The sequence below is a fragment of the Protopterus annectens genome, chromosome 6.part0 (genome assembly GCF_019279795.1).
Source record: "Protopterus annectens isolate FY-2018-M chromosome 6.part0, PAN1.0, whole genome shotgun sequence".
NCBI classification, from domain to species: domain Eukaryota; kingdom Metazoa; phylum Chordata; order Ceratodontiformes; family Protopteridae; genus Protopterus; species Protopterus annectens.
In genome coordinates, this window is record NC_056737.1 from 1106109466 (window position 1) to 1106124084 (window position 14619).

At 40.2% G+C, this 14619-nt stretch overlaps 1 protein-coding gene across 2 annotated transcripts in view; it reads left to right on the plus strand.

The window, feature by feature from the left end:
- ATXN3 (ataxin 3) overlaps nt 1-13289 on the plus strand; it is a 773701-nt gene extending 760412 nt beyond the window's left edge. For both annotated transcript variants that reach the window (XM_044074716.1, XM_044074717.1), the window contains exon 11: nt 4751-13289. In XM_044074716.1, coding sequence (XP_043930651.1) covers nt 4751-4848 — 98 coding nt within the window. In that variant the 3' untranslated portion in view covers nt 4849-13289. The remainder of the gene's footprint in view (nt 1-4750) is intronic.
- The last annotated feature ends 1330 nt before the right edge of the window (nt 13290-14619 follow it).

A 14619-nucleotide genomic window follows, 5' to 3' on the forward strand; every position in this document is an offset into this window, starting at 1 on the left:
ATATCAACTGAGGAATAAAGAATTGCCAGTTAAACCAAAAGGTCACTCCACCAGAGCTTTAGCTACTTCGGTGGCCTTTCAGGCTAGGTTGCCCATGGAATCTATTTGTGCTGCGGCTACATGGGCCAACCCACATACTTTCATTTCACATTACAAGTTGGATTTGGTTTCCAGGAGCAGAGCTGACTTTGGTTCCACTGTTCTGAAGAGTCTTTTCCGATGAGCCACACAGGTTTTTAGATGCTAGGGATGCTGTCCCAACAAGCAAGAACAGAAGGCGAGATAGACAACTTAACATAAAGAAATTATGTACCTACCATAACGTTCCATGTTAGTTGTCTTCCTCTCGCCTTCTTTCTTGTGTCCCACCCTCCATCCCCTTATCCTAGTGGACCGAGAAGAGTCCTTCTTGATTTTTTTCACTGGCTGAGTCTTCTCTGGCTATTCCTTTCTGATTAGTAGTCTCTCCAGTAGGGTTTATGCATTCTAGGATAGGATTCCTTTATTATTATGTCTGCAGTTAAACTTACCAAATGAGATCTGGGTATCTAGTGCCAGGCATCATAGGATATAGGGGGGCCTCAAGCCAGTAAGCAGCTCTCGAGCTTTTGAAGATGGCCAAGATCAGCTCTGAACCCAACCAGCAAGAAAGAAGGCGAGAAGAAGACAACTAACATGGAACGTTATGGTAGGTACATAACTTCTTTTTCATAGACAACTCAGATTTTACCTGGATATAACAAAAGAGTTCAGAAAATCAGAAAAACTTTGTTTCCTTTTCAGATTTTAGGAAGGGTATGTCATTGGCAAAAACAACACTATCTAAATGGCTATCTGATTGATTGTATTACCTGCACTTATTCAGCTGCCAACTTACCCTTACAGCATAAAATTAAGGCTTATTCTACCAGAGCAGTGTTCACGTCTTCTGCCTTTTCTTCTAGGCTTCTTATAGTCAACATTTGTGCAGTAGCCACTTGGTCAAGACCTCATACCTTTATCACCCATTATAAAGTTGACAAGGCCTCCAGGGACAGGGCTTCCTTTGGTTCTGCTGTCCTAAAAAACATACTCCCATGAGCCACCCGAGAAAGATGTTGCTTGTGACGCTACCCATCTGTAAGAATGAACGGCAAGATAGAACAACTTCACATAAAGAAGTTATGTACTCACTGTAATGTTCCATGTGAGTTGTTCATCTCACCTTCATTCTTACTTCCCACCCTCCTTACCCCCTCCAGGGTTTTTCGAGGATCGAGATACTAGTTTTATCCTGGTTGCTCAGTCTTTCTATGGGCTTTCTCCTAAAGAATGATAGAATGGCATATGGTATGCAGCAAACAAGATCTGAGGTAGCTCGAGGTGCATCACTGAGCTGTCTGAAGACCTCGAGCTTTGTAATAGGCTCGGCTCCAAACCCATCTGTAAGAATGAAGGAGAGATGAACAACTCACATGGAACATTATGGTGAGTACATAACTTCTTTTTCTTTTTCATTTACTTGCTTTCCATTGAAACGTTTTACTAGATTAAGGTAATGGCCATAACCCAGTCATTCCCCTATGCAAGAATGAGAAGTAGTACTTTAATTTTTCTTTTGTTATGTACTTTTAGCCAGATTTTTTTTTTTACATTGCAGTGCCTGCATTTCTTAAAACTGAACAAGAAGAAAGGGAGAAGAATGGAGAAGGAAAAGAAAAAACAGGAGCACCAATTTACAGTAGTATCCCCGTTGCATTTAAAAATAACTGAAAAGTAACTTTACTTTATAACATGCAAAGAAAATCATGCGATATTTAAGTAGCACTATTAAGAAGAAAAATTGTTTTACTTAATCTTTTTCCATCCTCTTCCCCTCTCATGAGTATTTTTCTGAACATTAATGACATGAAGTAGGGCATGTGCTTTAGAGTCCCCTAGTTTAATAGAATTCAAAAAAGTCCAATATTTCCAGATTTTCTTGTTCTGTCATGTTTCACAAATATAATTATTGCATTGTAATCCCACATTTGTCAGTTTCCAAGTTACTGATTTTATTCTCCAGACATATGAAGTAGGGTATATGCTTTAGAGTCCCCTGCAAGTTTAACAGAGTCCAAGAAAGTCCAGTATTTCCTGATTTTCTCGCTGTATTTCTGTTCATCTCCTTCTCCCAAGCACTGGGGTATGCTTCCTTTCCAATGTACTCTCGTTTCTTCTAGTCAATTCTTTAGCTTTTTTTTCCCTTTCTCAAGCTTTTTCAGTTGAAATACTGGAAAAGGTGTGGTCTTTATTACCAGAAGAACAAGAAACAGAATCTCCCTCTGTTTCACAGCTCACTTTTTGTTGGACAAACTTTTGTATTTCTTCCTTAGCATGTACTTCATCAAAAAATGATTGTGCTCCTCCAGGGAAAAATATTTTGAAGATAGCTGGATACAGCAGTTTGAAACTCATGCCTGCTTCTCAATATTTCCTGAATAATGGGATAAATTTACTCCTCTTCTGCCTGGTGTTCAATGGGTAGTCATTCCTCACAAACAGTCTGTTGTCTCCCACTTTTAGTATTTTGTCCTTCTGGCACAAATTTGTGAGAATCAACCCCTTCTGCTGTTAAGATTGCATCTTTAATATTAAAGGTCTAGGTTGTTTTCTCGTAGCCAGGTTTTGAGCATACACACGATGTGTCCTTTCAATTAACAATTCCTGTTGTAGAATACCAGTTCAGTTGCTTATTTGTGGTTTAATAAAAATTAATGCAGTCATTTCCTTCCAATTTCTTGGGTACAGCAGAAAATCTCAGGTTTTCCCTATGTCGACTGTCCTCTTATTCTGTTATTTTTTTGAAACCTCTCTTCTTGTGCAGTCTCCTATTCAGCCAGTTTTCTTCATTTTGACCTCTGAGTTTTGCAGTTTTATCACCTTATCCGAATATCTGTTTAAAACTTTCTTCCATTTTTTCCAGCCTTTTGTTGTTTGAGTTGATATACTCCAGCAGTGTTTCATTTATTTTAGTCAGGTCTGTGTGCAGTTGCCTTGTACTTTTCTCTAGGTTACTGGAAGTCATATCTGGAGCTGCACTGCTTTTTGCTGAACACAGCACTTTTCCAAGTCAGAGTTTTTTTGTTGCTTTTTGGAACTGATTTTCCTTCAGGTCCTCTATTTTTTTTTCCTGGCATCCAGGCAGTTCACTAACTAACCAGTTACTGAAATTACCCAGAAGTCTAGGTCCACTGGCTTTCTCTAAGTTTCTGTTTTCACACTGGAAGAGCTAGAATTAAGCTGTTACTCACTGTGCAGCCATCTTGGAAGTTTTAGCCAGGCCTTATTATGTCTAGGCAATTCAGACGTATTGCAGCTCAAAAAAAAAAATTTTAAACCACCATTGACTTCATATTTTTAATACTCAAGTCACTTTAAATATTTCTAGTGAAATATCTCTATTTCTTGAGTCTCTTTTAACTCAGGCTGACAACCACTCCCATCATATGGCAGTAAACAAGAAGGAAGCATGTAGTCATATCCTTTGGAATAAAAGGTGCTGTGTGTCTTGCAGTGGGCCATAGGCATTGCTATCCTTTCACGTACAGTACACAGGTTAAAGAGCCATGTCTGGCTGTTTGCTGGTATAATTCACTGAACCGCTCCTCCATTTCTCTCTGCAATTGTGATGGAAGAGCTGACGGTTGCTGAACAAATAATTTCTGTCTGGGTTGCCAGCTGAGTTATCTTTTGCCATCAGGTTGCGTACCACCCATTGGAAAATAAAGACATGACTGCTTTCAGATCTTAGTCTCCATTATAAGCATCTTTTCCACTTGGTTGTTTTTTTTTTACACCTTCAACATATATTATTGTATTGCCTATGACTCCAGGAGGATAGCCTCCTGTAGTAACTTGGTACTTCAGGACTTCTCATTTTCAGCCTTTCTTTTGGTAGCTGTTTGGCTCATTCTACTGTAGTGCATTTTGCTGCTTGGAATTCACCGAAACTGTAGACCCACCAAGGATTGTTTCTCATGTTAGCTGTAGCAGATTTTTTATCATATCTGTTGATCTAAAAGGGTATTCTCCTTGGTGTGTCCTTGTTACCCTGTTCTGTGTCCCTGTGCTTGAACAACCCTCAGTCTAGTCTTTGTTGTTTGAGATCCCTGTAATCATACTTACATTGTAATAGTTAACAAGTGTTGCATCAAGGTTTTTTTTTTTTTCCCTTTGACTTGTACGTAGTCTGTTGGCTGAATGGTTGTGGTGTGTTGATGGGCAGACATGCTGTCCTAATGCTGCACATGGCGTCCTGGTATATACTGACGTAGGCATTCATACCTTCGAGCAAATTAGCCTCAGGAAAAATGCTGAATTGGAAAGTAAGGGAGGATAGAGCCACACTGTACATCTACCAAGGATGGTCCTCTCACAGATCAGATTTAAAGGAATATATCAAAAGTTATGGTCATAAAACTTTTGGGTAATTTAGGTACATACATACTCAAAACAGTGCGTAGCCCAGGTGAGATGCAGTATCGGTATTTTCTTGCCTAGCTCTTATTTTCCTGTCCACACAGTGAGAAAGTGACACTGACTATTGTGAGATTATATTTCACTGTGAGTGATCTAGCCACAGGGCTAGACTGGTTTCACATCTTGCCATGAATTAAGATCGAATGCAAGGTTAGGTTGTCTTTAAAGTTATCCATTTTTTGTTAGTGACACTTTGTGTCTTGATATTTCCTTGTAATTAATTTTTGTATATTTTGTCTTTTTGTTTAAGTGAGCAGCTGTCCGACAGAAGATGAAGACACGCTTCAGGCAGCTCTGACACTGTCACTTGAGTGTGCTACTAACAGTTCTGATGAAGACCAGAAATGAGAGGCCCAAAGCACATTGTGTCTATTGCTCTGCTTATGAACTACAGAACCATATCCCTGTGTTTGAGTTCTCACTGATGTATATATCAAAAGGAAAGGACTCTGTAGTGTTTATTGTACACAACATTGACTGTCTTCTAAAAGCACTTGGGGCAAATTTTACAGGGTATCTCCTGGATGGCCTTTCATTTCAGCACCTTAACGTTATTTGCTGGAAAGCTTCTTCACCTTTCTCTTCTGTGGAAATGACAGCGGGAACAAGACTGCAGCTGCACAATCAAATTGCAAGCAGGTTTCTGTTCATATGAAAGAAAAAAAACTTTGTTTTACTTAGTAAATGAATTGAGAGACCAAATTATACTTACAGATTTGGTATTGTAGCACTGCATTCTGACTTTTTTAAGCTGATTTTTTATTTGTTGTAGTTTTTTGGAATCTTCATATTGTTTCAATAAGCAATTAACCTTTCTCAGTATTTCATAATTTAATTTGCTACATAATTGATATCATTGCAGAATATGAGGTGAAAAGATTGTCCTTGTGCACATCGGTTCATATTAGAACTTTGTCTCTGAGGGCCATTTATAATCTTTACAGATAAACTGTTCATACTTTTTTATATATGGGTTAGGCAGCCAAGATGTTAGCACCCTACAGACTAACATTTCCAGCGGGCTGTCACCCAGCATGCACCATACATTTGTACTATCATAGGGGAAGTATTACCGCTTCCATTCCATTCCATTCAGTCACCTATTTTTCTGTTACTGGGTGGTGATCAGAGACATTGCCTGCCCGTAACAAACTGAATCAATGTCTTCATAATAGCAAGGCTTTTATTTTCAGTTATTGGTTTCTTTTTTCATGTTGCTTCCTGATGTCTTGAAATGTAATAGTGGTCAGACAACTGTGACAAAGTTTTTCTCCTACTGAGAGTTTCCATTTCATCTTGGCATTAGAAAGTTTCTATGAACTGGAACACAGAGAGAGGCAAAGAAAGCACATTGTACAGCTTTGAAATGTTTCATATGGCTGTTTCCAAATGTTTGGTTGCTTAGATTCATGCTGAAAAACCTAACATTTATATGAACATAGATGTTATAGAAAGAATGAGTGGGACCATAATGGCTGAATCAAGTTATTACCACGCATTCTAAAATGTTTTGTCTCATAGAGCAAACATTTCTTATTTCACACCAGCAGCTAAAGAGGAGAATATTGATGGTGCATGTCATTATCTGAATTTAACAGTGATGCTTTTGTCTGGTTTCTTTTGTCTTCAGAAAGAAGGATCCAGCTGTGGATGCTTCTCTAACATGAGGAAGAGGTAAACCTATTGTCACTGAAAGTAGCAGATCCATTTATACTGTTTGTCATAGAGCAGGAATTTCTCAGCTTCTGAAATTCCTTATGCAAACTGGCATCATCCCCTGGTCCCCATGTCATTCTCCACACTAGTATTTGCCCTTCCTGTTGTGACTAAAGTTACTTTAAGAAGGCTTCTGATGATTTTAATAGATGTTGAACACAGACTTGTTCAGATACACAGCTGTAGCTAATTTTTTTTTTCACAGCAACATTGATGGCAACTGTCCAGCAACCTTTGTCAGCATTTGAATCATTAAACTGGTGAGTTTTGTACACCATCACCATTTTTTCAGATTGCCGACATTTCTTTGGTTGCACTCATAACACTGAATGCAAACACATTCTTCTCAGTGCTGGAGAAGTGTACTTGCTGCCTGTCTTTTATCATGCAATGGAAATGGTCCCTCCTCCTGTTCATTTGCACTTGGTTACTTGTACTGTAGTCTGCTGAGCATGCCGAAACTCGGTGCATGGAAGGAAGCACTCAAGGCCTGCCTTGCTAGCAGGGATGCAGCTGTTATGGAAGCTGAATCAGAGATCACTTTTCCATAGGTAAGAATGTCAATCTTCCAACAAATATAAGTAGTAAATGTTTTTCAAGGGTAGCAGACAAACTCTTAGAAAGGCAATAAGTACAAAGGAAAGAAAGCAGCATATCAGATAAAGTGCAAGAATATTGAAAATATTTGTCAGAATTGCCCTGGAGAGAGAGCTCTTCTCAGCTAGAGTTCTTATCCCTTTTGTTGTGAGGGTGTAGCTTTGACACAGCTATTGTAGACCCATTGCATCTAGTGAGGTGTACGTAAGTAGTCCACCAATCACTGTCATGTCCAGTTTCCATCCCTTCCTGCTACGGACTCCTACTTCATGCCCAGTTCAAGAGTAAAAGTTAGTGCATACATCTGAGATTTACTCTTTGTTTTGGGCATGCTTTATGTCATCCTCCATGGTTTCCATCTTTAGGGCTGCTGTTAGTTTGAGTTGAGAGCACCCTAGAGTTCACCAGTTCTTGTCTGCATACCCAGTGTCATAAGTCTTGGCATGTTCATTACTGATCTCAAATCACTATCTGTATCCCTAGTGTTTTACTTGCATTCAATCATCAGAGGTACTCCCCTTTTGGGAAATCTAAAAGCTCTATCCCAAGTCACTAAACATTTTTTTTAACTTGCATGAAAGCCTTGAAACCTCAGAGTTCTATTAGTTTAGGAGTTGGAACCATCAGCAAAAGGGTGTAGGGGACTTTGCCCTTATGTTGGAAAAAGTGTTGACATTCACTTATTCATTAGTGCAAGCAGAATCTTTTGGCTGTTAGTGAAAAACAAATTGATATGATAAACCATAGCCAGTGTGTCTCAGGCTTCCGTAAAGGCCTGTTTCTCTTTGCTCAAAAAGTGCTCTGTGATGAGGATGCCTTTTTCATATGATTGAAGATAATGGAGCACATCAATGAGCAGGCTTTCCTTTATTTCTGTTTCAAGCTGCATTTTTTCTGCCCGTATGGAAATTTACTTACCACAGCAAGCAATTGATATTGTGATATCAACAGACACTGGCCCACCACTTTGGTCATACATCTTCACACCTTTCTTGGTTATCTCAGGAAGAGCATGACAACTCTTCTCCAGGTACATAGGCTTCAGTACAGCTATATATTTCTATCAGGTGAAATATTGTTAAGAGATGTGGTACAGAACATGCAGAAACCGCTAAGCTAATCCGTTAGTTCAAAGACTTGCTGAAAAGCAACCTTTCTAAACACTTATTTGAAGTCCAGTCCTTGGATGAGTCCACTGATCAGGTTTTAAGAGTGATTTGAATCTAACTGGAGGGATCTTGTAAAGGGATGAATTCTTTAGTACTATAGTTGTAAACTTAATTCTGATTCTGTGGATCTTACTTTGAGAGGAGGTAATTATTTTGTAGGTAAATATTATCTACATCCTTAGGGCAGTTTTGTGACAGTTCATCTAAAATCTCAAGCTTCCTAACCCATGAGGAATGCACTTTGTTTCGAGCCAAAACCGTTTAACCCTGCACTAGAATAGGGGGAGTTTGCTGCTCCAAGTTCCCCAACTGAAGCTTGTTGCTCATACATTTCAGATGTTATCCTAATGTTCATACCCTCCTGTCATCAGATTACAAACTAGGAACCATAACATAGATGTGGTCTGTATGGTCTGGGACAAGAATGCATTTTTGAAGCCTGCCAGAAGTGCTGGTATTTAGCCCAGCACTTTGGGTCTCTCTCAATGCTGACAGGATGACATTGGTGGGAAGTGACCAGGGCAGCTATTGGCAGTAGAGTCCCTTATACAGGCCCAGACTGGAAGTTGAAGGTAAGGACACTAAAGAGCTGGCTTCTGTCAAGTGTGACTGCTTTTGATGGTGGTCTGTGAGCACATACTGATGATGAATTTCCCTTCCTGTGATCAAGTTCTCTCCTGTCATCGGCCTATGATCTTGAAGAGGGGCAGCCATTCTTAAAAGTGGCACCCAATAATTTGTTGACAAACCTCCTGTGTTTGAATTCATGACATGATGGTCATCTTGCAGAGGCTGGGCATTGATGTTGCAGGGGCCAGCTTCCACACATGAGCTTGAGCTGAAAGAGCCCCCCCCCCCAGCTAAGTTTTGCTTGCTAGCACAGTTTGAGTTGGCTTCAACATACTTTCCCTCACCTGTGTGGCCTTTATTTGTTCCTGCAGCTCTGGACTTGTGAAATTTGTTTGAAACCTAGTGAAAGATAACGGAGTAGGTGACACAGAGCACAGTTTATATACTGCCTAAAACCAGCACAGGGTCATGTGCTGGTCTCAGCCTATAGTGATCTGCCCTGGAAAGCCCTTTGTTGCATCCTCGTCACCATTGTTTTTCCAAGTGCAGTAGGAGGTGTACATTTGCCCATATGAGTGCTAGTGGTTGGGCAGAGGAATGTGAGAAGACTGAGGTTTTTGTCTCTTCGTGACTTGTCTTCCTTTACCAGCATCTGTTCAGATAACCCTGGGTTTTTTTTGGACGACATCCATTCATGAGGTCATCTGTGGAATGTTTAATGGTTTGCTTTTCTTCTCTTCAGAAGTGTCTGAATCATCACCTACTGGAGGAGGGGAAGCCTCGGGGCATTCTGAAAAGACATGTTTGTGGAGGCTGTCTTTGCAGTCTGGAAAAACACAAACAGCAGGTCCTCTGGCTAAGAAGGCTGACATCCTCTGTAGGCTCCTAGCTGAGTAGTACAACGTGCTTTTAAGCACCTTAAGGTTGACTCTTGTGTTATTTCCTTGCTGCAACATTAGGCTTATAAGCTTTCACAAAGCAGAGTATAAAGCTATGGATAGGATTGGCAGAAGTTTCTTTTCAGCCACATTGGACCAGACGGATGTCAGATAGCCATGTTGAACTTAGTTCAGTCCTTCCTTTTGGATCACATTATTGGAAAAGGTTTCCAGTTTTTGTGGTTCTAGGACCAGAGAGTCCTTGGAGAAGGCGTCTAAATTATTGTTGTCAATCAGTGTTGTATAATTTTCCTGTATTTAGGTTAATGGGGATTAGAACACTGATCCATATGGACTTTTTCAGACTCTGTCTTGGGGCACTACTTGGTTATGTGAATTTCATATATTTCACTGTGTTGGCATAGTAGCTAGGGTGACTGCCGCTGTTATACATCTGTGCCAGATAGAGCAGTTGATTTTCATCCTTTTTCATAAGGAGTTTCATCTTTGTACCTAGGCTGCATCCTTCAAGAGGAACCTTTTCCAGGAGTCCTCTTAGAAGAATTAAGCAACACAGAAAAAGTATGAAAGACACGGGCTCCCATTAAGGTTGTGTTGTCTAGACCTGGCCCATACTTCTATGTAAGATTGCCCCATGATTTAAGAGGAGGAGGAGGTAGTTTCCTTGTAGACTGAGGAGATCACCTAAGCATCAAGTAGGTCTGCATCCTCTTCTGCTAGTTACAAAGTTTCACTAAAAGGCAGGGATTGCCTTCAGTAGTACAGTGGTCCTTCCTACCAACTGAAATTGCATATAATAGCCCAACCTTTGGGATTTTTCCTTGCTGCAGAGAGACTTCAGCTTAAACAGATGGGTCTTAGAACAAGAAGCCACATTCTAAAACTACTTGGATAAAGCCCATCAGGGCAATTCTCAGATCAGTTGTTGCCACATTTGCAGTATCTCCACTTGGAGAGATCATTTGTGAAATAAGAAAGTTATTTATGCTTTCATCCACACATCTTTTCCACAGAAGTTGCAGGATGTGGTTTGGCCCACCTTGGACTTCGTCAGTTTAAAAAAAAAAATCCAGTATTTCAGTTTGTGGATGGTAACCTTCCAGTCAGAGATGTATCACTGGACATGATCTACACCAGTTTTGATTTTCAAGGTAAGAAAGTCAGACCAGAAGTTATTGTATTTACACACTGTCATCCAAGTTTCTGGTCTGTAGCCTATCCTTTTATCTCAAGAGTTTTTTTTCCATAGTTCTGGTTCTGGTTACAGTTCTTGCAGCGAGAAAGTATTCCTGGCCTTTCCTTTCCCTGTAAATCTGGTTAATTGTGATTTCAGTGGCCTTGACCTGGCATTTTGCTATGGTTTTAAACTATTTGGGGGGGGGGGGTGACTGTCAAACAGAATAAGTTCCTGCTGATATTGTGAGGGATTTGTGTCATTTAGCTAGAACTGGACTCTGTCCTCTGCCCATTCCCTTTCTCCCAGTAGAAAAGGGCTCAGGAGATCAGCGCTGTGCCCTTTTGGATAGGACCACACAGCAAATGGCTATTTGCACTCTTCTTCAGGTGGTGTACTTCATGGCAGCCATAGCCTTCACTTTGTCTGATGTAGTTCAATATGAGGGTGCTTCATTGGACAGTGCAACTTGTGACTGCTGAATTTACATTCCTTCATGGGCTTACTGCTGTCTGAGTTTCCACTTCTCACTATTATGCTTCAGTACTTCCCAAAACCCTCAAGCGGAATTTGTCCTTTACTTAGCAAACTTCACTTCATGTTCTGATGAGTGCTTTTTTTGCTGAGGAGATACTTAACCTGAAGTCAGTAGAGATACTATTGCACATCTGCCTTCTAGAGTGGAGTGGTTCTCCTTGCTTTACAGGCCTTGGAAAGCTTTTTAAGACCATAGCTCCTACAGTGGAGTCTACATAATCAGGTGGTAGTTTGCTGTCTTAATAAAATGAGGGGTATGCACTGCTACCTCATGTCAGAAAGTAGGCAGAGTGCCCTCAAGTTTCCTGATAGCATTTTACGTCCTTTGGAAATCATAACTCCTCTCATACTCATTGTGCATCTTTGGCAGGGTTGTGTTCAGTTGAATTTATGAGCATGAGAACAACTCAGAGGTCAGTATTTTTGTTCCAATACAGGAGAATGCTCTTCTTCCCAAGATGTGATCCATTCAGCATGGCAAAGGGAAGTATGTCTTGGACATGTTTTTCCTAGATTGTAATGGAATGTTCCTATATTTATTTCCACTATTTTGGTTGACCTTTGCCTGCTTGCATAGTTTTGGAGGGAGGCTCATTCTAGTTGCACCTTGTGTGCCCCGTGGGAATGTGCTTCCATGTGCTGTGCCTGCGGTCCTGATCATGTGATGGGCATTCTGGCTTGCTGAATGCAGCGATCCTTTCTTTCTCCATATTTAGTCCGAAATCATGCAGTAGCTGTTCCTAATTTGCCAAGCTTCATAGCAGAGCTGTCAAAATTACTGAAGGCTGTTAGTAAACCTCCCAGGTAATACCTCTTCTGCCAAGTAGAAGTGATTGTCTTTTTGTTAGAGAAGTGTCCGTTTCACTCACAGTATGTGGAGTTACAGGCCTGTCTGATCCCTGGTATACATCTGATTTGATTTCTGCCTCTTGTGTCCTTTCCAGTCCTGTGATGAAAAACTCTTTTGGGCTTGAACTTTGCTATTCAGGCTTAAATGTCACCTTTTGAGCCTGTTCACTTTGGAGACTTGAAGTTTATCTCCTGAACTTCTTGTTCTCGTCAGCCATCAAATCTACCAAGTGGATTTTGAACTGGGATCTTGTTTGTAAATAATTGTATTTAATTTTCTGTATGGACTTTGAGTTATTTGTGCCTTCTTCAGTGTGGATTCAGTATTTTTACTTTGTACATTCACTTGCCTGTCTTACCTGGGAAAATGGACCAGTTCTTTGTATCCTTTACTGTAGGTAAGGAGAGCTGTCGCAGATTATTTCCAGATGAATTGCCATGTACATTATCTTGGCATCAAGCAGCCTTTGGCCAGTGAACTTATTCATCATTTTGCTTAAGTTGCAAATGCTTCCACTGATTCTTTCGGGAAGGTGTGCACTGCAGTCATCTGTCCTACGGCTACATAGTCTTTGGTGAATTCTTTTACCAAGTACTATAGTTTGGATGTTGACTCCCAGACTTCAACTTTCTGTAGTACCCATTCCCCTTAACTTTCACATGGTGTCCCTTTCTGCCTTTATGGAGGTTACAGATACTTTGTGATTTATTTCCAGCTTATGTGTGCTGCAGCTGCCCTCTTGTTAAGGAGGTCCTTTGGTTTTATATGCGTGCATATAATATGTAACTAAGCACTTGTTAGTAGGGTAAGTGAGCTGGTCTGCAGACCTTTTTCAACCATGATCCAGACCACAAGGGCAAGAGTATATGCAGCATAAATGTGAGCAGTGTAGTGTAGCCAGTTAACTGCCATTTTTTTGTGGAGGGGGGACACTGGAGTACTTGACTCCACATAACCACTGACCAAAAGGCATGATTAAATCCAGGACCCTGGAGCTGTGAGGCTGAGCTCTTTCCACCGAAGCACCTTGCTTCTCCTGCTGCATGTAACTTTTTGTATTGATTGTCTCTTCTCAAGCAGGACATCATGTGTGAGAATTCCAGCTGTATAGTATTGTATATATCAAACACTAAAAATGAAGGGAACCACACACCTGTAGTGCACAGTTTTAAAGTCTAACAAAACACTGATAAGATGAAAAGCTTTGCCCTTGTTCCACTCTGAGCCACTTCTAGGATACCACAGCACGCTTAACTGAGGGAAGCTTGCAATCTATATAAAAAAAAAAAAAAAAAAAAAAAAAAAATTCCCGAATAAAGCCTGTTGGCAAAGACATCTCACCTGTATAGTTACTGCAAAAGACCCATTTAAATATCAGTTTATTTTATTCCTTTAGTCTAGGGCAGGTTGTACAGCCACCAGCTTCAGTCATGTGGTCTCCCTTTTCCCTAGGTAAGGAATTCAAGGCTTTAAAAGGTTTAATAGAAGTGTACTTTATGCCACCTTAGTTGTGTAACTCATAAATGTTAGTCCAGCATGGCTGAATAGTAGTGGATCCTTTATTGTCTAAGGTGTAAAAGAAAAGTAAGATTTCTTCTTTAACGTGGACAAAAAAGACTGCTAACATTGTGCGCACTATCGTCTGTGATACACATGATGTATGACATTAATACTACCAGTCATGGTAAGTTGGAAGGTACCACTGTCAGGCCCATCTTAGTCATTGTATTTGGAAAATAGAGCTCTGGGAGACCATCTAGACCACTGACGCCCCCTGTTCTCTGTTATAACTAGTCATCAGTGCAGCTTCTGTTTGAAATGGAGATAGAAACACACCAACCCTGAGTAAGGAGGACATGCTGTTTATATATCCTTATATGGTCATTCTGTAAATGAACAGTTGTGATCTGATTCTGGACTCAACTGTATTTAGAATTTTTTTTCCCTTAACATGGTGGTATTCTCTTACTCTTGGAGTCCGTTGCCTGGATTTAATTAATAGACCTGCTGAATACCTAATGGCCTATAAATAATCTCCCAGTCACACTGTCACTTTCCATGTGTGTTTTTTTTTTTTTGGGGGGGGGGGGTAAGTATGCATTTACTGTTTTTCATCCGTTATGATACCAATGTAACTCCTCAGTAAAAAAAAAAAAAAAAAAAAGTCAAGGTACTCTGGGACTACTGACTGAATTAAACACACAGAACTTGGAGGCTTTATTTTATAATGCTAGACTTGCACAATATTCACCTCTGCTGCACTCCTGAGCAAGTTTTGATTGCACAGTACACAATCCAGACAAATTGTTTTTTTCAGAGGAGCACCAGAGGCACTTGATGAAACGTTGAAGGCAACAATTGCCAGATAATAAAATACGTTTTAGTAGTACTGTATTTCAAATCAACATGTAAAAAAAAAAAATCTCTTCTCATTTTTTTCCTTCCAAAACTAAAATGATTGGGCTGACGCATAACATTTTTATGATTTGAGTCAGAAGGATTTCCTATATCCTATGGTACAGTCTATCACATGCATTTAATGTTTTGGCCAGTCCCAGAGTTCTTGAGTTGGTCTGGTAATGTGGATGGCTGAAATACTGAGCAGTT